General features: G+C 37.5%; 1 protein-coding gene across 1 annotated transcript; it reads right to left on the bottom strand.

Annotated features, from left to right (window-relative positions):
- Positions 1-6698: 6698 nt before the first annotated feature.
- Positions 6699-24750, bottom strand: LOC148847353 (uncharacterized). The gene is made up of 6 exons (XM_088952385.1): positions 24250-24750; positions 22842-23006; positions 22687-22764; positions 9520-9585; positions 9131-9196; positions 6699-9045 (listed from the first exon to the last, which is right to left on the bottom strand). The coding sequence occupies exons 1-6, from the start codon at positions 24628-24630 to the stop codon at positions 7147-7149; spliced, it is 2655 nt and encodes an 884-aa protein (XP_088808511.1). The 5' UTR covers positions 24631-24750; the 3' UTR covers positions 6699-7146.
- Between the last annotated feature and the right edge of the window lie 705 nt (positions 24751-25455).

Below are 25455 nucleotides of genomic sequence, written 5' to 3'. Positions count from 1 at the left end.
AAGCCTGAACAAGTATAAAATGTTAATCGGTGCCAACTCAACTTACAGCCCTAGCTACGACCAGCTAGAGACCCCACCAACTGAGTCACCAGGCCATCAGTTGGTCTGGTCAAGAGCTTTGTTTGGTTATTAACAAAGAAATCCAATAATAAATTCAAAAGGTGACTTGATTTTTTTCTTCTTTTCATCATGGAAGGGGGGTCCTATTTGGACTCTTTCACCAGTAATATATCTGATTATAATATCTAAATAAGTTGATTTACAAAGTAAAGGAATAAAATAAATGATTATTTCAGTAAAGAAGTACCAGTTTACGTACCTTCACAATGAAAAAGAGCCATATTGTCTCACAAGTCATAACTTGCTTGGCAAGTGGTGATACAAAGAACAAACCTACCTGCTCTGGACTCTCTCTCTCTCTCTCTCCATATATATCTCTTGGCATGTGTCTATTGAATCTATACCTATGACACATAGAGGAAAGAGGGATGCCAAGAGTCCTCTTACCTGAATGCTCACAGAAAAATCCTTCTCTCATTTGTCACACATTGCTTATACTTATTCATACTTAAACTAAATTATAAAAAGATATAAAAAGTCGAAATAAAAAAAAAAAAAAAAGTAAGAAACCTCTCAGGTCCTATATTCTTCTTTTCCCCTTAAATCCCTCTTAACTAGGGCTGATCGTAGGCTAGGTTGTAGGCTAGGTTGGATCGGGCTTTGGCATCAGATCTACAATAACTATTGTTTGTTCAGTAGTTTGAACAGATCTGCAACTAGTTGGTTCAGATAAACTAGCTAGCAATTACTATTCTTTTGGTAGGGCTACAGCATTTTTGGGTTGTAGGTTGGGCCTCGACCAAAGACTCAGGCCTAGCCTAAACTTGGGTTGAGGCCTCAAGTAATCCAAGCCCAATCCTAACTTGGCCCAACCCATGTCATACCTAACCTGAGCCCACTCGAATAAATACATACATAGATGTAGGGGTGGCAATTTTTCACCCAATCCACTGAATTCATCCAATTCGCCCATTTATTTGGCGATTTGGAAATGGGTTGACCATCCAACCCGTTCATTTAAATGGGTTGGGTTGGGTTGGGTTGTGGGTAACCATTGGACTAACCATTACAAATATAAGTAGTAATTCTTTAGCCTTTTTTTTTCTTTATTTGAATTAAATAATTTATAATTAATGCATTAATTTTCTATTAATTATTGACTAAATTTAGTTTTGTCTTGAATCAACACAATTCACCCAACATAAATCTAAATCAATTTGACCCGAGTCCGAACCAGTTCAACGCGGCCTGACTTGATTCAGCATATACCAATTGGTCGACTCGAATTCGAAATAGACACCGGGCAGGATGGTTCGGTACCGCTTGCTCTACTTGGTTTGAGTCATTCGGTCCAACCAATATTCACATAGCGCAGCCTGATCCGGGTCGACCCAAATCTGAAATGATTTCGGACGGGATAGTTCGGTGTCCACGTGCTTTGCCCAGTCTAGATCATCCAAACGACCAATATCCACACAACCCTACCCGAATCTGAACCAACCCGATTTACTTACGTTGACCAGCTTCGGGTCAGTTGGTTTGGTCCCAAACCTGTGCACAAACCTGATATGGTCTGGTCCAAGTCATCCACCATTGACTAAACCAATCCAGTCCGGTTTGACCAGATTGATCCAGATCTAAAGGTTCAATCACCCTTGATGTGATTAGCTCGAAGATAATCCAATTAGATAGTTCAAGTTGGTCTGACCGGTTTGAACTTGAGTGGTTCAATCAAACCCAAAATCCAAACATAGTCAAATGGCTTCGCCGCTTGTGTAAAAATAACATGCATGTAATGTGATTTGAACCTTCAATGCTTGTGTAAATAGTAACTACAATTACCACCAAGCTATGAGTTATGACCAACTTATTTGTTAAGAGAGAGAATTTGGGCGGATTGAATTGGGTTAAAGCGGGTTTGGGTTGAACCCAAACCATTTAATTTTATATAACTGGATCATTAATGGGTTGACGGATTAGATGGGTTGAGCTCAACCCGCCCAATTGCCACCGCTACATAGATGCATTATATTTATATAAAATCATAATTTTCTAATTATATATACATTATATGTGTATAAAATATGTATATGTACATTTGTGAATGCATATTTTCAACCAAATTTATTCTTAAATTACGCCATAAATCTCACTAAATGATAATCATATAAAAGTGTAATCATATTTTCTTTCAAACCTGATCAACCCACCCGACCCAGCTCAACCCAACCCCACTATAGGTTGGGCCTAGTTGATATACTCAGGAATGACCTCAAAATGGGTCAGACTCAAACACAAGATTTGCACATTTGGGATTGGTCTTGGATTGACCTTCAACCCTACCTCACAAGCGGTTTTTTCATTCTTTCTTTTATCTCGTTTTATTTATGGTCCTTTAGCTTGGAGGGCATTACCGTTCATATGGTTTGGGGATGACGATATGACTAGACGTCTTCTTGCTCCTACAAAGGAAGACACCAGTGGCTGCTTGGGGTCTAACCCAACCACAAACGTGAACCGCTGGTAGTTTTATGGTCCGTTGATTTTGATCGGTTCAGTTCTGTTAGATTTGTTTAATTTTTTTCTTGGTTTTGCTTAAGGTTGAGAGCAGTGAGAACCTGATAGATCAGATTCAAAGAAGATTAAGGGACATGAATGTGGGTTTTCACATCAATCCAAATTTTTTGGCAACCACAAATGATCTCACATGGTTGGGAATGATCTATTAAATCTCAGGGCCTATTTATTTTTTCTAACATTTGACATCTGAAAGTGCACTAATTACATTAAGAGGTATATTGACATTTATAAAATTTATTTCCTCTCAACTCTAAATGTAAAGAATGTTGTTCTGAATTCTGAAATTTTGAAAATTGTCAAATGTCCATTTTAACCTCATAAATGAGAATTATTGTTTGTATTTTGGGAGTATTATTGAAAAACAAAATGTTGTAAGATTTTTCTTTAAGACACAGGAGACAAGAGGAAATAACACCCATTCTTCTCTTAAAGTTGTAAAATTCCTCTTAAGAGATAAGAGTTAAGAGGAAATGAACAAGTCCTCAGTCTTCCCACTACTGAGAAAGACACCAGTGGTTACGTGAGGTTTAAGTCATTTCGCCACAATTTCCACCCACCCTTTTGCCTTTTCTGTGATTATATTTCCTCAATACCCCAAAGATTGTGTTTTTATCTTGCTATTGTTCCCTTTTGCATTCTCCATTTTGGTTTTACTTTTTATAAGGGATTTACTTGTAAGTTTCTTGTAATAACCTTACTTTTTCTCCTAGACTAGAAATAATATAATGTTGTGAAAACTTATTTCTCAGGATTCTAATTTTGAGTTTGGATGTGGCAGATATACAGGGCATTGGCCTATACATTGTAGCATTGGCATTTTCCATAGAGACACCAAGCCTCAAATTCTTTTGGTATGTCCTTGAACTACATGCCCAACTCTCGTAGTTTAAAAACATATAATTTTTGTTCTATAAATGAGTTATGATCTCATATGTGTGAAATTTGTTTAGTTTAAAAATATATATTTTGACTGTTATTTGAATAGTTTAGCCAAAACAATGATGAACAAGGGGTTTGTGGATGGAAAAGGGTAGATTTAATGAGGACTAAAACCTAAGTAATATATAGGTTTTCTAAGAGAAAAGGTTTTTTAGGACTTAGAAGTAGAGGTTAGGGTTGAGATTTTATCAAAATTTGAATAGACCTGATCTGAAGCCCATGCCCTAGTGTAAAATGTTAACTTGGGCCAATCCGAATTGCACCCCTACCTAGAAAAAAAGTCATTTGATTCATGGTATTGGAAAAGACTCAAAAGAATATACCTATAAGCCAAGACTGAAAGGATACACCTTTACAGAGGTTATTAGTATTCTACCCAAATTCAAGAAAATATACCATAGTTTCAAGGGAAGCCTGGCAAAATAGGTCTGATATTGACTTACAAGAATAAAAGAGGACATTACTTGAAGTAGCTCAATTTGTCGCTTGCCTTGGTTCATCTTCTTTCCTTCTCTTTATTTATTATCCAGATTCAGATTCAGACTGCAACAACCCTCGTGTAATGAATATCGTTTTCAACAAGTGATAATGTATCAAAAAGTTATTGCATCAAAGTGGAATGAGTATTTTAACTTATTTTTGTTAATATATAACTCTTGGAGAATAACTGGATCTTGAGCACATAATCTGAAACAGAATTCATGTGCTTAATCCTATGCTTCTTCCAGCTCCAGGTAACAAGTTTGCCAGAGAAGGAACCCTTATTAGCATGAAGCTAACCTTGTGCTTAGTCAGTCGAATGTGCTTGGTACACTGGAAATAATCTGAAACATCCGATTGGAATAGCCCATCCATTCATATGTACCCCTGATACACTGGTTCAGTAATTTCTCTTTGCAACACTTCAATGGGTGTGGTGTTGTCAGTTGTGTATGTGTCATGTCCTGCCTCGAAAAGCAAACAGCACAGCTCACAACAATAACAAACACCACTTAAGAATATACAGATTGTTTTGTTTGGGTAAATTATAAAGACCCCCTGTACTGTGGGATCTGTCACAAACCCTCTGTACTTTGTTTTGCGACAATTCCGCTAGTTTTTCGTTGAAATCCGCCGTTTTAATGTCCAAATTACCCTTATAATAAATATTCAAAAAGCACTGTTCATCTTCCCTTACTCAGATACACAAAATTCCTGTCTTTCTTCCCTGGCTGCCCAGAAAACAATAGATCCAAAAGAGCTCTTCAAGTTCTCCCTCCAAGTTGCCCTTACCGAGCTCTCAAAGCTCGCTTCTTTACCCACGAAGCTTATCCCCAAGTTCAACGGCGATCCTCTTCTCGTGGCCACGCTGTGTGATTGCCAAACCCAGTTTGAAGACACCATAGATCAATTCGTCCATGCACCCTGGTGACCGGAGACTGCTGCAAGAGATGGTTCTGTGGATCCGATTGGTCATACATACCTTGTAGTTGAAGAATCAAAACCAACAAACAGAGAGCACCAACTCTTTCAACCGTTCAAATGTTATCATGGTTCTGTGGTTCTTGCAATGGCCGCCGCTCCGCTTGGCGCTCGTTGAGAGAAGAAACGAAATTGAAAGGTGGGGTGATATTGACCTTGGTTTTGGGATTTGCTCCTGGTCCACTTCATACGTCGACCACCTCAGCCTCGAGGAATGGTCTTCCGCCGCCGCGTACTTCAGGCAAGTGGTGATGGTCCCCTACTGAATCCAGCTCAGGATTCCAGGCTCATCTCTCCATCTCAACCAGACCCGGGGTTCTTCCCTGCTGGCAAGACGAAATATCTTACTTAATTTACTCTGTCCAGCCCAACCGAGCGCCATCTCGAATACTTGGAGTACATCCATAAGGACAACTCGTACTGTTGGTAATGCAATTCCAGCCTACAACAACAGTCCATGAACAAAGACAAGAAAAGAGAGAATAGATTGTGTGTGTGAATGTATGACCAATCGGATCCACGGAATCGTCTCCTACAGCAGTCTCCAGTCACCAGGGTGCATTCACGCCGGAAACTCATCAGAGTCAGACCCCACATCCAATAGCTTCCGATGGATTGGAAGCACTGTTGCAGCGGTTGAGTTCTTCATTGCTACCCTCAACTCTTCAAGCACTGTTGCAGCGGTGGTGCTGTTCAACTCTTGTAGCCCGTCTAAGCAGGACTGCTCATTTGTGATTGCCACGCTGAGCCATGCCCTAAGGTCACTGATCTTGGAAGCCGATAACAACTTCTCACAGAGCTCGGTAAGGGCACCTTGGAGGGAGAGCTTGAAGAGCTCTTCTGGATTTGTGGTTTTTTGAGCGGCCAATGAAGAAAGGCTTGAGAAGCAAGAATTGAGGTTTGTTCGTGTATTGTGAAGTCAGGGGAGATGAAGAGTGTTTTTCTTCCAATTGTTTCAATGGAAATCAAAGGAAGGGTGTCTTTGCCTGATGGTCATAATACAAGGGGTCTTTGTAACAAAACAAAATACAGATAGGCCTTTATCACAGAACCCATAGTACAAAGCGGAATAGCAATAACCAAGTGTTCCAAGTTTCTCGTTTGTTCTTTGTTTGACGTCTTTGAGAAATTTCCTGTCACTTGGTCCAAAAACATATGAATTCCTAGGCTCAGTTTGGAAGAAAACAAATGCAAATACTTAAAGTACAAAACCTTATATTTTGTATATGTTTGCACTGTTCATGTTTGCATTTATACTCCTTCCAAACTGACCCTTAAGATTCGTCATAAAATAATAAATTCAAAGATTACGACTTTTTGCTCTTCAAATTTTCCAAGGATTTAAGACTGACAACTTGACAGAAACTGGAAGCGCCAGGCTACCCCAGTCCTACCTACCAGAAGGTCCAGAAACAGTTGACCCGCTGCCACCTTAAACCCCATTAACCCAAAATTATCCCCCAGCCCCGATAGGTGAACACTTCTAATGACTCAAATCTGGTCCCACACCAGAACCAGATTGACGTGTCTTCTGTCCAACTCGGAGCCTGGGTGAGGCTGCTGGCTGCTACCAAAAATAGCGAGGGCCTATACAATGCAATGCAAGAGATATGACCATGCTCGGTTGCAGAACTGATGAACGCCATAGGAAACCAGAATAGCTCAGGCAAAACTTGGAATCATTCAGAACTGCAAATTAATAAAAGAGTTGTAGTTCCCACAAAAAATTACACAACAGCTGTTGGAACTTGGAAGGTAGAAAATATGCAGAGATCATTCCTTTAAATCTTCGGATCTTCCCATCTAATCCCTTTCCCAACTCCATTTTGAAGCCTTATAAAATGGCGATACGCTCTGTTACAGTGAACAGCCTCCTTCAAAAAATTGATGCCTCCACGGGTAAAGAATAAACTATACGGTCAATTCACATGCATTCGAAGTAACCAAAATCTCCGCTGTTCCATTAAAATCTTCGACTCGTGCTGTATTCTACAATCTCTTAAAATTCTAGTGGCACACTTGTTCACTAGAATCAAATCTATAAGTCACTTCAGATCCAGATGCTGATCACAAATCAAGCTCCAAGAAACAGGTTGTTGTAAGCCCTCAACAATGTAGCCGTAGTTGCCGACCATGAAGGTTTTTTTGTTTTGTGAGTTCCTTCCTCTTTCGAGCCACAGCTGCAACAGCAGCATCCACGAGTCTAGTAGGTACATGCATTTTTTCTTGCCGACCATGAAGATTTTTTTGCTTTGTGAGTTCCTTCCTCCTCTTTCGAGCGAGAGCTGCAACAGCAGCATCCACCAGTCTAACAGGTGCATGCATCTTTTCTTGCAAAGGGCTTGCAACATGACTAGCTGTGGAAGAAAGAGGTTCATCTGCACAAATAGAATGAGGATGGACCTCTTTCTCAGAACGGTTTTTTAGCTTTGTGAGTTCCTTCCTCCTCTTTCGAGCCACGGCTGCAATAGCTGCATCCACCAGTCTCTTGCTCAAGTGCATTGTAGGCGCATGCATCTTTTCTCGCACAGGACTTGCAACATGACTAGCTATCGAAGAAACAGGTTCATCTCCGCAAGCAGAATGTGGATGGACCTCCTTCTCACAATGGCTTTTTTCCCTTGTGAATTCATTCCTCCTCTTTTGAGCCTCAGCTGCAACAGCCGCATCCACCAATCTCTTACTCGAGTACATTGCAAGTACATGCATCTCTTCTTGCGAAGGGCTTGCAACATGACTAACTGTAGAAAAAACAGGTTCCTCTGCACAAGTAGAATGTGGATGGACATGGACCTCTTTCTTACAAAGGTTCTTTTGCTTTGTGAGTTCCTTCCTCCTCATTCGAGCCTCAGCTGCAACGGCCACATCCACCAGACTCTTACTCAAGTGCATTGTAGGTGCATGCATCTCTTCTCCTGAAGGGCTTGCAACATGACTGGCTGTGGAAAAAGCAGGTTCATCTGCGCAAGTAGAATGTGGACGGACCTCTTTCTTACAGAGGAGGTTTTTTCGCTTTGTGAGTTCCTTCCTCTTCTTTCGAGCCTCAGCTGCAACAGCTGCATCCACCAGTCTGCTACTCGAGTGCATTGTAGGTACCTGCATCTTTTCTTCTGAAGGGCTTGCAACATGACTAGCTGTGGAAGAAACAGGTTCATCTGCGCAAGTAGAAAGTAGATGGACCTCTTTCTCACAGAGGCTTTTTTGCTTTGTGAGTTCCTTCCTCCTCTTTCGAGCTGCAGCTGCAACAGCCACATCCACCAGTCTCTTACTCGAGTGCATTGTAGGTGCATGTATCTTTTCTCGCAAAGGACTTGCAGCATGACTAGCTGTCGAAGAAACAGGTTCATCTGTGCAAGTAGAATGCGGATGGACCTCTTTCTCACCCTTGGCAGCAGAAGCACGTCGGGTGCATCTATGAAGCGAAGGCATATGTATTGCTCCCTGAGGATAAGGTCCCAATGTCTGACCTCCAGCTGTCGGGAATTCAATTTCAGGAGGATTGTTCCCAGAGTTTGCTTCTGTAGAACTTGAAACATCTATTTTGACTTCCATGTTTAAAGATGGGTTGTTGCTATCTACATTTAATATTTCTTTTGAAGATTCCCCATCACGCTGGTCATTGTTAGAAGCATCTTCTTGTTTATCCCTCGAGCCAGATGAGGCCATGGGGTGAGGCTGGGGGTGATTTCTATGGTCAGGAAGAGGGAAGTACCATGGACATGGCAATAGATAAAAGGGAGTTCTTGGCTCGTTAGGAAATGGGGTGTTTCCTTGTTCATGTGATGAGCTGGGATGCACTTGATCTTGCAGCATGGTAGCATGAACAGGTTGCATTTGGATAGGATTAAACGCTTGGATGATGGAGGGGCAAATAAAAGGTGGAAATGGGAGCCCATTGTAGATGAGAAATGGCAGCTCTGAAGCTGAAGGTGCTGGTATCTCAACATGGGTTGATGCAGTTTCTTCTGGTGTTCCTTGCACTGCAGCCTTTATTTTCTTGGCTATCTGCAGAATGCAAGGGATCAGCTATAAGAATTATTATAATGTTGAAAAAATAGACATTATATACAGCATCAGGTGGAAGTTTTACCCGTGATTTTAGCTGTTCATTTCTTTCTTTCAGCAACTTATATTCTTTCACGGCCAATTCCTTTTCCTTCTCTCAGTAAAAGTGTCACAAAAATGTGAATGGGTTCAGTAAATGGTCGTGACGTTAACCTAGGAAAGGAATTCAAGGACAATATGGATTGAGAAAAAAGGGGTAGAGCAAAGCTCTGAAATGTGGTGCAAAGAATAGAAATACTTGGTTAATTCTCCGAATTTTGTTTATCATGCCCATAAAATAGAAATGCTTCTGATAAGGATATACTGAATTAACAGGACCACATATACTTGGTTAATTCTCCGAATTTTGTTTATCATGCCCATAAAATAGAAATGCTTCTGATAAGGATATACTGAATTAACAGGACCACATACCCGCTTCATGTTCTCATTGGCCCGTGCTAGATCATCAGCTTTTCTTGTCAACTCCTCACACATGGCCTGGGATAAGAGAATGATCACAAGGACTGATAAAAAATATGAACATAAGGAGAATCTAATTATATTAAAACAAATAATGCGATCTCATAGATAATATAAAAAAATAAAATAGGCATTTAACACAAATTTCAGATTATATTTATTGGCATAGAAAATGAAATACTTTTACTAAAAAAAAGACATGAAAAATGAAATAACAGTGTATTAGATTCTCTAATTTATCTCATATAATTATTCCACAGAAAGGAAAAGGATATTACTTGTACCATTGTTGACCAATCAAATTAACAAACTTTTTGCCAAGTTCCATTTCTATGTCTATCATGTATAGATAACAGACCAAATATATAAAATGTTAATAACATATTCATTTAATTGGTTGACAGATATCGCGAAGATAACATTGATATTCTCATTCCAATCCGTTGCTCTACCTGCAGATCACAATGCTTCCTGGAAAACTTATCTGGCTCATTACTCAAGTACATCAGATCAACCATCCATATATTATGGAGTGATTTTCTGCAATTTGCTTAAAATTGGAGCAACTATTAGCTACTAAATCACTCTATCCAGCTTTTCATCATATTCCTCATTCTACAATTTAATATATTCTAGTAATATATAGTTTTTTTCTATTTTATCTTTCTTGCATTCACATCATCAGTTTGTTCCATAAGGCTGCAATCACAGGCAAGGTTCAAAATTTCAACATGGTATGTCCCATATCAGGTACATCATGTCGTATCGGTGGCTTGTTGATACGTGAAATACAGATCTTTTGGGTTCAAACCCCATTTCAAGGGATAGGCATGCCTTAAACCAACCCCTCTGAAAAGGTTTTGAGAAAAAAAAAAAAAAAAAAGTGTGGGTTCAAAGTACCAATACACCCCTTCCACCATATCAGGGTGTATTGATTCTTTTAACCTTGATCACAGGTAATCATCAGTCCTTTAAAAAATAAATTACTTTGCCTTCATAGAAAGGCAAACACACTTGTGGTAATAGTAATATGAATATCCTGTAAAGCATATTATCACACAATAGTACATCATGAAAATTATGTAACCAAGATATGCCAAAGGCACAAAGGCACAGAATTCAGGCTCAAATGAATATACTGAACCTAATTTGCATTATCCACAAAATATAGGAATAGAACAAAAAAAGGACATAGGAAACAAAGCATTACCTAGATTAAAGAAAATGTATGAAAATTAAAAAGGTGCTTATGAAAGCCATTTGCTTGATCTAAGTTGATATATGTTTAAAATAGCGTAAGATGGTCTGGTGCTGGTTCAATTAGGAGTTACACTTCTCTAAGTAGCAAGTGTGGTTAAGGAGGTCCTTCTCTTGTACATATTAGTTCAGGAATATGAAGATACGATTCCTCACCCTATCCAGACAACATAGCTAGCCTTATAACTGTTTTATAAAACTTTAGATTTAATCTAAGCAGTATTCTCCTATCACACAAAAGTCTGGATGCACCCCTCCATTTTTCCCAACTTGCTCTAATTCTCTGGGTGACATCCTCGTCGACCTCTCCCTTGTTATGAAGTATTGAACCAAGGTACCAGAAATGGTCACATTTAGTTATCTCTTAGTTTCCAATCCAAAGTGTTTCCTGATTTACACTCATATTTTCTTTTATCAATAACAGCAGAATTTATTAAGAACAAGAAACTTTAGTTACAAGAGGGAGGAGGAAAACTTTCTTAACTCCCCCATTTTAGCAAAACAAAAAACTACAAGATTAGAAATGAACCCAAAAGAAAGATCCCCTATTCACCCCTTGCTTGGCTAACCCATCAGCAATTAAATCTGATTTACACTCATATTATTACTAAATTTACGTGTCATATACTCTATTTAGTCCTACTTATTTTAAAACCTCTTGTTTCTAGGACATTTGTCCATAAGCTAAATTTTGCATTTAATCCTTCATTAATTTCATCAATTAAAACAATGTCATCTGCAAACAACATGCAATATGGAACCTCTTCTTGAATATGTTTAGTTAATTCATCTATGATTAGTGCAAATAGATAAGGGCCAATTGTAGAACCTTTATGAAGACCCATCATAACTGTAAAATCTGAAGTCTCTCCCACTAGTGTTCTAACATTGGTTATTGCTCCCTCATACATATCTTTAATTAGGTCTATATATTTTGAACCCCTTTCTTTTCTAAGGCCCACCATATGATCTCTCTAGGAACTCTATCATAAGCCTTTTTCTAGATCAGTGAACACTATATAAAGATCTTTCCTTTTCTCTCTAAACTTTTCTATCAATCGTCTAAAAAGAAATATAACTTCCATGGTCAATCTCCCTGCTATAAAGCCAAATTGGCTCTCCGCTACACTTGTTTAAAGTCATAATCTTTGTTCAATTATTCTCTCCCAAAGTTTTATAGTGTTGCTCATGAGTTTAATCCCATGATAATTATTACAAATTTGTATGTCACCATTGTTCTTAAATATAGACACCATACTACTACTTTTCCAATCATCAAGCATCCTATTTTCTCTTAGTAGCTTATTAAATAGCATAGTTAGCCATAATAATCCTACCTCTCTCATACCTTTCCACACTTCTATTGGAATCCCATCCAATCCTAAAGTCTTTCCCTCCATCTTATTTAGTGCTTCTTTTATTTCAGTAGGTCTAACTCTACAAAGGTTATGTATTATCTTTAACACTATTAGTATTGCTAGCTTCTCCAACATTAGCACCCTCTTGTTGTTGTTCATTTAATAATTTTTCAAAATAGTTTTTGTTTGATTTCCTCATCTTTTGCCAAGAATCTTTGGTCTTCATCTTTAATGCACCTAACATGGTTTAAATTTTTGCCTTTCCTTTCCCTCAGCTTTGCTTTTTTTTATCAGCACCACAAAATTATTCAATTAATTTTAAAATGAAGATATACAACAACAAGTTATGGGCGAAGATAACAATCCCAAGAAGAACTATCCCAATATTTACAAAACAGCCCAAAACATGGATTGTCTCTGAATTCCTTGTTTAGTTAAACCATCAGCCATACTGTTTGCAGATCTCCTAATCCACTTTATTTGGGTCACCATGTCTTTAGATATCTGTTTGAAGCACCTGAACTCATTTCTTACCTGCCATATTACTCCTTCCCCCTTTTTCAGCCAGCCCACAACTATTTTTGAATCACCTTCAATAATCAGGCTGTCATTCCCATTTCTTTAGCTTTCTCTACTCCATACACTACTGCCATCAGTTTTGATCTCACCACGTCTCCATTTTGAACAGGGCCTGAATGCATGGCTGGAATGTATCCATTTTCTTCCCTGATTACCCCACAAATACCCAATGGTCCAGGATTGACCATGCAGCTACCATCAAAGTTCAACTTCCATCCAGCACATGGAGGTGACCAGGCCTCATGTACTTTTTGTCTTCTAGAGGAATAGTAAACTATTAGTCCCTACGAGCTGAAGGAATCTTCAACCTTAAAGTCAGCAAAGAGCTTTAAATTTTCACCCAATGTCACCATTAAGGTTACAACCTCTATCACAGCTTTGCTAGTTTATACATTCTTTTTTCTCCCTCTTTAGTGCCTAATTTATGATAAAGCCCATCATAAGCCCTACATTTAGCTTCATCCATTTTCTTTTGACTTCCTTATGGTTTTATGTTTTACCCAATTTTTTGCATTTTTTATCTTTCTGCCACTCTTTGTAGCATGCTCGTTTTTGTATGGTTATATTTTGAATCTCTTCATTCCACCACCAAGTTTCTTTGGTACTTTTCTATCTCCCTTTAAATTCTCCCAAGACCTCCTTTGCTACTTTCTTCATATTGTTTGTCATTTCAAGCCAAATATCATTATAATGTTTCCATCTAAATTCCAATTCCCTTCTATTATCAACTTGTTTCTAAATTGAGATAGCTTTTCTCCTTTTAGGTTTTCCCACCGAATTCTTGCACACCTATTTTCTTCCCTATTTTGCTTACATTTCCTAATGCACACATCTACCATCATTAATCTATATTGTATTGTTGAGCTTTCTCTCAGAATAACATTGCAATCTTTACACATCATTCGTTATGTTCTCCTACTAAGGAAAAAAATCAATTTGACTTATGTTTGATCCATTTTTAAATGTTATCAAGTGTTCATCCTTCTTTTGGAAAAATGTGTTTAAAATTGCCATATTATAAGCTACTGCAGAATCTAATATTACACCTCTTGATTTATTCCTCTCCCCAAATCCAAATCCTCTATGTAACCATATCACATCCTATACTTCTTTCTTTTCATGCCCATCTAAGTCTCCTCCTATAAAAAACTTCTATTCCTTTGAAATTTCTTGGATTAATCCTTCTAAATTTTCCCAAAATTTCCTTTTTAATGTTTTCTTCTAAACCCACTTGGTGTACATAAACACTAATTATGTTAATGACTTTCTCACCTAAAACAAGTCTAATTAAAATTGTTCTATCCCCAATTCTTTTAACATTTACAGTTTCATTTTTTAAGCCCTTATCTACAATTATTGCTACACCATTTCTATTATTCACCTCTCCCATATATCATAATTTGTAGCCATCGATTTCTTTAGCCTTTTTACCCTTCCATTTAGTTTCTTGTAGGCATGCAATATTAACCCTTCTCCTATTTATAGTGTCTACTAATTCCATAGTTTTTCCTATTACATTCCAAATGGTTAACAAAGTCATGTTTCTTGGATTAGCTTCTTTACCCACCCACATTCAAAATGATGTGGAAACCCTTGTCTATTTGACACCCATGGTTGGGTGTTGCCATGGCAAGTCCCTTACGAGAACCATCCTAGCAAACCCTTGCCCACTTAACACTACACTTAGGGCAGGGATTAAAATATCGATACGATAAGCCCTATATCGGGTGTATCGTATCGGTATTGGTAAGATCGGATACGGAATATGCTACGACTGGTACGATACACGTCCAGACGTGCATATCGCCAAGATACAAACCAGCATCAGTGTGTATTGCACCGTATTGGCTGATACAGACCGATACACGCTGATACTCGTGCATCTCGTGTTGTTTATAAAATGTTCTTATGAAGATTTGAACTCAAGTCTCAGCACCCATGCCACTTCACGCTACCATTCTAAGCCACTATGCCATCATTCAACTTGTGATACTAAGTGAAACAAAATACACTTTATTAACTTTAACATTAACATGAACCTAGACAAAGACATATGTTTATGTTCAATAATTCTAACTTAAAATAAAAAATAATATTAAAAATTACTATTTTATAAGCATTAATGAAGTAAACAATTTATCAAATTTACATTTATATCAAAAATTATTTTTTACTCTCAATAAATTTATACAAATAATAATATTGATAATAGATAATTATTTTAGTTCTTAAATTTCATAAATTTGTACATTATATGTATCTTCAAATTTTAATATTTGTTTATAAATTATTCATTGATATTTTAATTTAGACTAAAATATAATGTATTTATTATTTACAAAAATAGAAATTTTTGTTTACAAAATATTCAAGAATACAATATTAAATTGAATTAATCAAATCCACTAATTTAAATTTATATAAAAAATGATTTGTTATTTCAGAAAAATAAAGAAAGAAAATAAAAATGTTAACAATGGAATCGTTACTTTAATAATTAAAAATTATGAATTTCATATGATATGTATCTTAGAAATTTTAATAATTTTGATATACTTTTAGTTAAGATTAAAAGTAAAAATATGATAATAATATATGTATCTTAGAAAAATTAAAAATTTCATATGATAGTAATTTTGGTATTATCAAATATTTCAAAATTTAATATTTAATTGGATTTTTTTGTTAATGTTGAAAAGTAAAAATAGAAAATAATTGCTATAAATTTCATATAGGTTTCGTTTGTAAACTAGATTTGGAGAAGGCTTATGATCTTATGGATTGGAGTTTTTTTACAAGAGATCCTAGGGTGTTGTAGGTTTGGAGCTAGATGGTGCAATTGGGTAAAGAGTTGTATTAGTTCCTACCATTACTCTGTTTTGGTTAATGGGGTGGTGAAAGACTTTTTCCCAGCTTGTAGAGGCCTTAGACAAGGTGACCCTCTCTCCCCTTTTCTTTTTACCCTAGTTGCAGATGTCTTCAGTAGATTAATCTCTAAAGCAGAAAGGGAAGAGGAAGTTAGAGGCTGGAGGATTGGAAGGAACAATGTCCGAGTAACCCACCTGTAGTTTGCCGATGATATCATAATTTTTTGTGAAGGGGGTGACAAGCGGGAAGTGAGAAATCTCAAAGCATTGTTACAACACTTCGAGAATGTCTCCAATTTGAAGATAAGCCTAGATAAGAGTTGTGTGGTAGGGATTAATCTGAATGAAAGGACTTTGCAGCTTGTGGCGGATTGCTTAGGTTGTCCCATTTCTTCTTGGCCCTTGCAGTATTTAGGTCTCCCTTTAGGGGCTAACCCAAAGGAGAGTATATTTTGGACCCCAATTGTGGAAAAGTTTGAGAGAAGATTAGCTTCTTGGAAAAAGAACTACATTTCCATAGGGGATCGAGTGACTTTATTCAGAGCTACCTAACAAATTTATCGGTTTATTTTCTCTCTATCTTTAGGATTCCTATTAGGGAAACTAAGAAGTTGGAGAGGATAATGAGATCTTTTTTGTAGGAGCCTGGGGAGGAAAAGAAAGATCATCTAATCAATTGGGAAATAGTTTGTAAGAGTAAAGAGGATGGTGGACTAGGAGTAGGAAGGTTAGCTCAATTGGGAAAAGAAAGATCATCTAATCAATTGGGAAATAGTTTGTAGGAGTAAAGAGGAGGGTGGACTAGGAGTAGGAAGGTTAGCTCAAAGAAATAAAGCTCTCTTAGGAAAGTGGTTGTGGAGGTGGCCTAGAGAAAGGGAGAGAGAGTGGCAAGAAGTGATAGCTAGTATACATGGAAGACGGGAAAATGGTTGGGATGCGGGTGTATCACGTCAAGCTACGTTGGCATCTCCTTGGAAAGAAATTCAGAGTGTCTTCCCTCAATTTCTCAACTTGGTCAAGTATGATGTCAACTTTGGTGACTCTATTTTATTTTGGGAAGATACTTGGGTGGGTACCGTTGCCCTTAAGGACAAATTCCAAGCTCTCTATTCTCTTTCCCTTTACAAGGAAAAAATCGTTTCTCATTTTCTTCCTTCTATTACTTCACCCTCTTCCTTAAGCTGGGACTTTGGTTTTAGGAGAGGTTTGAGGGATGTTGAACTTAATAGTGCTTCAGATTTGTTGTCTCTTCTTGGCAGTGTCTTTCTGGACCCTCTTCGCTCGGATGTGAGACCTTGGTCCCCTCATCCAAAAGGTTTTTTCACTTGTGCTGCCTTTTTTAAGTCCCTTTGCCCTTCCATGGGACAGTTGGGTTTCCCTGCTAAGGAGATTTGGTTCAGACCTGTTCCTCCTAAAATTATAATATTCTGTTGGGAGGTGTTTTATAGAAAGATCAATACTCTGGATTGCTTGTAGAAGAAAAGGCCTTTCATGTGCTTGTCCCCTAACTGGTGTGTACTTTGCAAGGCTAGTGGTGAGGATTGCTCCCACTTATTTGTATCTTGTTCCTTTTCTATTGCTATTTGGAGTTGGATATTTTCTTTGTTTGGATGCAGGTGGAATCTGTCCTTAGAATTAAGTCAATTGTTCAATCCTTCTTGTTTTGCGTGGCCTACAAAAAAAGGAAAAATGATGTGGAGATGTACTACAGCAACAGCCTTGTGGACAATTTGGGAAGAAAGGAATGCTAGGGTGTTCAAAGAAAAGGAAAGAAGCTTACAAACTGTTGAGGATTGTATATTGACTAGAGCCATTCATTGGCTAACTTTGGACTTCTTTCATACGTTTTCCTTTGATGACATTTGGAGTAACTGGAAGGCAGTAGCCACTAGTCATACTAGGAGGGACAAGGCAGCTATAGTGTGGAAGCCTCCGCCTGAAGGTTGGGCAAAGCTGAATTTTGATGGTAGTAGCCAAGGAAACCCAGGCCCTTCAGAGATAGGAGGGGTGCTGAGAGATAAGAGAGAGAAACATCCTAGCTTTGTTTTCAGGCCTTGTGGGAATAGGAGACTCAAATAGAGCAGAGATCTTAGCGGCTGTACAAGGCATCCAGGTTGCTGAACAGTTAGGAGTTCAACACTTGCTAGTTGAAGGAAACTCTAAAATTGTTGTGGGATGGCTAACAAAGCCAGCTTCAGCTATGTAGCAATATAGAGATTTATTAAGGAAAGTCAATTGGCTCACAAGAAATATGACAGTTACCTCTCTTTGGGTAGAAATATCAACAAATTCCTTAGCGGATGGACTAGCTAAGCAAGGGGTTTCAAGGGATCATTTGTTTTGGGCTGCTATGTAATTTTATTTCTGCTTATCCGGTTCTTAAGTGATGTAATACTTTGTTAGAAGAGGTAACAGCCCGTGCCTCTTCATGGGTTTCCTATATTGTCTTATATTCTGATTAAATAAATTATTTTCATTCATAAAAAAAAAATTGCTATAGTAATTAAAATATAATAATTTTTTATAGGAAACGGTAACTTTCATTAGATAATTGAAAAGATTAGGCTTACCACCCACAAAATGGATGGAAAAAGAAAACCAAAAACTTACAAACAGGCCCAAAACAAAGCCTCCCTAGTAACTCCTTGCTTAGCTAAAGTGTCAGCCATTCCATTTGCTGACCTTCTTACACAATTAAAGTGCACGCCAATCTCCCTTGCTAAGTTAATAACCTCTCTTAGAGGCTGTCTAAGAGACCACACTCCCAGGTTTCCAGTATGCATTCACCCAATTGCCAGCTTGGAGTCTCCTTCCACTTCTAATTGTTGCATGTCCCATTGTTTTGCCAGTTTCAAATCTTGAAGTAAGGCCATTACCTCTGCCCTTAATGAATCTCCCACCCCAATTGGGCCCGAGTAAAGGGTCAAGACTTTTCCTTCCTCGTTTTTGTACACACCCCCAACTCCAAACTAACCTGGATTACCCAAGGAGCTTCATCAAAGTTTTGTTTCACCTTGAACTGAGGCGGTGGTACTCAACAATCTTGTACCACAGGGGAGGAAGGCGAGGGTATAACTATAACACTCCGATTTCTAATTAAGTCCATTGAGGAGAAAATCCTTGAAGAGATGATGTACTTTCAGCCAATGCATAACCTTGATGGTGACAACCTCCACAAATGCTTCCTTGGATTTTTCTTGCCCTAGGAAGATCCTATTGTTTCTCTCTTCCCAAATTGACCATAGATGGCAGCTCTTGTTATTCTCCACATTACCTTGCCCCTTTTCCTTGGTTGTCGGAAGAAGCTAAAGTAAAAAAGGTTCAGCAGACCTAAGGGGGAGTTCCATCTGTAACCAAACAAAGAAGAGAACCAATTCCATATGTTTTGTATCTTGGACTTATAGAATTTAACATAATAATGGTTTTGTGCATGTTTTACTTTGTAAAAACCATATAATATGAGTCTTGAACTCTTGATTGTTGGATTATCAACAAAATTGTATAATATTTATGTATCTTGTTGTATTAGTAATATATTTCTTTATGTATTTATGCTTTATTTGTGATTATTTTGACTTTTAAAATTAGTGTAATTGATGTATTTACAAAATATGTATCATTTTCCTAGTGTATCCATGTGTTTTCATATCTTTCATCCGTATCCATGTGTTTCCAAAGCATATCCATATTTGTATCCATATCCATATCCAAACTATCCGATACGATACCCGATACTGATACTTTGATCCTTGGCTTAGGGCGCAATTCGTCATTTTTGGAGAACGCCTTAGATGAGCACGAAAAGACAAATCAAGATCCATATTCATGAGAGCTTGGCAAAGTTGTTTCCTTTGATCTATAAAATGTTCTTTATATAAGTTATCATGTGCATGTGGATACCAGCATACAATACTTTTTGTACATGGACCCACTTTCTTCTTCAATTAATAAACCATTACCTTGGTTAATTTACTTGAAAGATTTGGTGAGGGGAACAAACTATAAAAGATTTGTTTCCAACAATTTTTTTCTCTTGCCTTGAATAAAGATTATATGGTCTCCAATTGCTCTTCCATGTCTATTCATGGTGTGATTTGGAATTTGGGTTTGAGAAGGGGAATCAGGGACTTTCAAACTTTGGAGATTATTCCCTTGATTAATTTACTTGGAAATATTCTTGTTGATCCTATCACTCCGTATACAAATCTGGACCTTAGAACCATTGTGTTCTTTCTCTTGTGCCTCCATTTGCAAAGCCCTCTCTAGAAATCCAAAACTTCCTTCTTGAATCCATCTGGAAAGGACTTGTCCAACCTGAAATCAGGGCTTTTGTTGAGAGGTCTACCATGATAGAATCAATGCTTGTTAGAATTTGCGAAGGAAAACGTCTTTTTGGTACCTATCTCCATAATGTCTTCTCTGCAAAGCAAATGGGGAGAATACATTTCACTTACTAATCTCCTACCAATTAGTGAATGCTATGAGGAACTTTTTTCACAGTTTGGATGTAAATGGACAGCACCGACAGATCTAAGAAGGCTCTTTTTTCGAATGCACATTTTAGTCCACCCAAAAGATGAAGCAAAATCATGTGGAGATGCATAAAAACTGTGGTTCTATGGGTGGTTTGGTAGGAACAAAACTCCTGATTGTTCAACAATAAGAAGTCTATCGAACAATATATAAATCAAAGTTGCACATTGGGTGAAGTAATTGGAGTTTTTTCTCCTTTCTCTACAGAAGATATCATAAAAAATTGGAACATAGTGGCTTATTCTTCTACAATTAAAACTCCACCCTTATTAGATGGACTCCTCCAAGTTCATGTTCGTGGAATTGAACTTTGATAGTTTCAACCTAGGAAACCCTGGCTTGGTGGGTATTGGAGGGGTTTTTAGAAATGATGACGGAAATATTGTGGCTTTGTCCCTAGATTCCATAGTTGGAGACTCACTGAAAATCAGAGATGTGGGCAATTTTGGATGGGGTGAAACAAGCCAAAGCCATGAATCTCAAAAATCTGACCATTGAAAGGGACTCCAAGGTAGTACTATGTTGGATTAGGGGGAACCAGTTCCTTTGAAGTATAGATATGTAGTGACTAGTATGTGTTTGTAAGAGAGAAAAAGAGAGATCTAGGAGTAATTGTATCATGGATTCCAAGATCTGCATATGGGTTGGTCTGATGTATTGGCAAAACATGGAGACGCAAGAAAGGTTCAAAGTATCGGAAATGCCAAGTGTATCGAAAAGGCAATTTTAAGAGACGTATCGGCATACGCCTTGGATACACATGCGTACCGGAGAAAAACTAAGATACGCATAGATATGCTTGGAAACACTATAAATACTTTAATAAATCATAAAAATACATCAACAACACTAAATATAAGACATCAATGTGGTGTGTATACATTAAATTAATATATTTTAATGGTTTTATGAAGAAATATATTATAGCTAATTACAATTTCATTAAAAATCCTATGCTTAACTATAATTTATAAATTATAATTTTTAAGTTTTAATGTTTTACGGAATGAGAAAAACCCAACTCTCCTATCTAACCATAAAGCATGCATTGGCACAACTTCTATGTGAAAATATAATTAATAAGTATTTATTATTTAAATAATTATTATTTATTATTTATTCCCAAAAATTATAAAAAATATATAAGCATTATATAGTATATTCAAAAAATAGTATTATAGAAAAAGTTTCAATTTTTTTGTGGATATGATAGATCATCCATAGAATTACAATATATTCAATCATTGTGATCAAATAATTCTAAAAATATAAAAATAAAAAAAATTATTAAAGAAGAAATTTTAATTGGTCTGTGGATATGATAGATCATCCATAGAATTATAATATATTCAATTGTTGTGATCAAATGAAAAAATATAATTAATTAATATTTATTTCTTAATTCTAAAAATATAAAAAATCAAAAAAAAAATTAAAGAAGAAATTTCAATTGCTCTATGGATATGATAGATAAATCCATAGATCTAAAACATATTTAGTCTGTATAGGCAGAGAAAAATTTACATTTTCAAATTTTTTGTTAGTTTATATTTTCTCCAAATATCTTCATGAAATTTCCATAAATCTACTGATAACACAAAAAAAAATTGTGATTTTGAATGTAAGAAATGCAGGTCAACATAAATTTAAACATTCAAGAAAAAAAAAAAGAAATCACAGGATATTATAAAAGATTGATAAAACTTACCTATTTTTGCCATATTTTTTTCAAAACTTGAAAAATATTTTTAAAAAATTAATGATTCACACTTGTTTCTTGCAAACTTTTGCAAATCTAGCACTCAAGGAATGAAGTTTAGAGTTTTTGAGTCATTTGGGACCTTGGGGGTGAAAGGAGGCTCATTTCGGGGAAAAGAAGCTTGCTTTCCCCCTTTAATTTTTTTTAGTTTTTTGTTGTATCTTTTTCGTTGATACGCTACCGATACGCCCTCAATATGCCTCAATACACCCCCGATACAGGTCCGATACGCATGAATAAAGACAAAACATCCGATTTCCATGGATATCCCCTATCGATTTTTCAAAGATACGATATGATATGCCCTGTATCGAGCATGTCGTATCGAAATTTTAAACCTTGGCCACAAGGGACAGGTTGTTTTGGAGTCGGGTGGTGTAATTGTACTGCTGTTTCGCTATTTTTTTCTGTTTCTTTTTTATCTGGTAATGTTAGTCGTGGATAACAATACCATTGGATATTTCTTCCCAATGCATATAGTAATAAAATTTATGTCAGTTATTCATCAAAAAAACCAAAAAAAAAACATTACCTTATTTACCAAGTTAAAACAAAATACTACCAAACATGTGAAACAGAAATTTCTGTAAGGGGCATGAGTATATTTCTTCCTAATGCATGTACTAATAAAATTTCTGTTAGTTATTCATCAAAAAAACCATTACCTTATTTACCAAATAAAAACAAAATACTACCAAACAAGCGAAACAGAAATTCCTAAAAGGAGCATAAATATTATATTATTATTGAATGAGCACATATCTACCTGCCTACGGCGAATGGTCTGCCTAGCTGATTCCCTATTTGCTAATACCCTACGTAATCTCCGTGCTTCCTTTTCAGCCTGCATGGAGCTAACTTCAGCCAAAAATATGGGATATTGGAAGAATTTCATGTGTGAGAACTAGAAATATTCAGTACCTCAGTCAAATTTCGCTTTGACCTGCCTCTAACAAATGATGCACAACCTGTGGACAATATAGCATTTGATCTAGGTATTCCAGTATCCTGTTCAACCTTCACTTTTTCTACTGTTTCTATTATGGCATTTTGGGTATGATGCCTCTGATCTAACATAGTATCATCCTGTGATAAAAGAAAGATAACTTCAATTCTATACATAAAAATACAAGCTAAGAGGATCGATTACGTCAACACTATCAATAAGGCATATTGGTGAATTACATTTAATATATCATATACACTTGCATTTTTTTGATGAATTAACAGAATTTCTATTAAAAAAGTGAAGGAATCCTTGCCTGTCCAAACTCCAAACTAGGCAGCAGGAACACGACAAACAAAACAGCATAATGCTGACAAAAAAAGAAACATACAAAACAGGAATTACAGATTTACAACAGAGCCCTGGGGCCTGGATCCCCCAATTGCGCCCTTGTCTGAACTCTGGTTACAGTTGCTCATTGATGTATGATGGTAAATGATTAAGGAGTATAATCTTCTTTTTCTCTCTGCGTATTCAGCCTAACCCAGTGTGTGGTTAAAATGTGATAAGCACAAGTCGCTAAGATACAGCAGCAGACATCAAGGACAGGGAATTAAACTCCCTGTGCCCTTAGGACTCTTAACTAAAACCATGGATGATATCATTCGATAATTTCCAATCCAGACTTTCCGTTTCTCTCAGTATCATGTTTGTGTTTCTTTTGATCAGTTATATCGGGAGAAAAGGACTTGTTACCCAGTTAGAGTTAACTTTCTTTCTTTTTCTGTTATGGGCAATTATATCTAATCTAATATAATTAAAATGTCTTCTCATTTTGGTCTAGGTTTCATCTAAAATCTGCATGTTCCCCAAGTGGCTGCCAATTATGATGCACTAGTCTTAAATCACTAACTCACATAGGCCACACTCAAATATACCAGCAAGCATTCAATAATTACTTGGGTCGAGACAACAAAGCACATTAGCATGGATTGGACATTGGAGACAAGAAATTCCATTATCATCGAAACAAAAAGGAGAACCAAAAAAAAAGCATGGAACAAGCTAAATTGGAAAGAAGGTAAATGGAATTAATTCCACGCATATGATCAATCTCCCCATCCCCGCGTACGTGCCTAGAACAAGAACCGGACCCATTTTTACCTCTCATTACCTACCACGGAATCTCCATCAGAACATATAGAGAACCTGCAAAATCAGAGCTATCGCACAAGTCCGAGAGTTTCAACTTAACCATAGTGAATATATACAGAAAGCAAATCCAATCATATCAAAACAGTTTAAAAACATATCAAAAGAACTTAACAAAGAAGGCCCAAGGAAAAGATCCGACGAAACCCGAACAGGATCGAAGGACCTAACCTTAGAATACTGAAACTTCACGCTCCCCAAGTCCCTCGCCGGAGGCTCACTCTTAATTCTCTTCCTCGACCTCCTCCCTTTATTCCCCCACTTCCCGCCCGATTCACCGCTAGGGTTTTCGCTCTCAAGCCGCACTAAATGCGCAAAATCAGCTAAAGCTCGCGCCGCATCGAGCTCAATCTTCACCATCCGGTCCACTCTACATTTTGAACCGTTACCTGAATGCGTCATCTCCATCTCCGCCTCCCCCTCTGCCACCGCCGCCGATGACGACGACGACGATGAGCAAGAACCGGATAATCTGTCTTCCGCGACGTCAGAGCTTACCCTCTGCAACAGAACCCCAATTTCATCCCTTTGCACTTCCTCTTCCAAAGCCATCAAAGAGAGATAGAGATAGAGTCAGTGAAGAGTGATAAAAAGTAGACAAAAAAGCAATAGAAGCGAAGAAGCTCTGGCTCAGTCGCTCCTCCTACGGTCGGAAGGAGGAAAAAAGAGAGAGAAAATGCGACTGATCGCACCTATAAGCTATATCCTATTTGATTGTCACGTGTCATCCCCGTCATACTAAACCTCGCCTCCTTCCAACCCGATCTACCCAAGCACGCCACGTTAACCTTGCCATCCACATGGGAAACCGCTTCACCTCCCAAGCGGTCCGATACAGTACTGTGTGCATGTAGTGACAGCAAGACTGACTTTGTATTTACAATCGTGGATCAGCAAGAAAATTCCACGTGGAGTGATCGTAGAGTTTTCCAGTGAATGCATTATTTGTGTTATCTATCGTACGTGTTGGATTTGTACGACGTGGAAACATGACAGCCAGAAAGGGGAAAAGGAAAGAGTCAGAGCCTCAGAGACGCCCGACGAAGAGAGAAGGGTGCTGGATCTGATAGGCTGAGAGGGAGAGGAGAGAGGAGAGAGGAGGGTACTGCCCACCTTGGTGCACAGGATGGATAAATTGTACTGGACCTGGCTAAAATGTACCACTGCGTTACGTAACGTCCTCGTGTAGTTCGTGCCACCTAACGTTTTCGGTGGTTTACTGATGTATTCTTTTCTGTGCTAAATTTGGCATTATAAACACGTGTCTCATCTTTAGAGAAATTATGAAGGAATGGGACCCATTCATGGAAATTCGCGTTGAAGGCAATTGGTGGTGAGGTGTACGTAGTATAGTTCTAGTTCCCGCTACATGGTTAG

This window comes from Nelumbo lutea, chromosome 6, assembly GCF_056320005.1.
Source record: "Nelumbo lutea isolate HS-2025 chromosome 6, American lotus-T2T, whole genome shotgun sequence".
Classification (NCBI taxonomy): domain Eukaryota; kingdom Viridiplantae; phylum Streptophyta; class Magnoliopsida; order Proteales; family Nelumbonaceae; genus Nelumbo; species Nelumbo lutea.
Note: the sequence above shows the minus strand (reverse complement) of the source record. Positions and strands in the feature narration are given on the sequence as shown.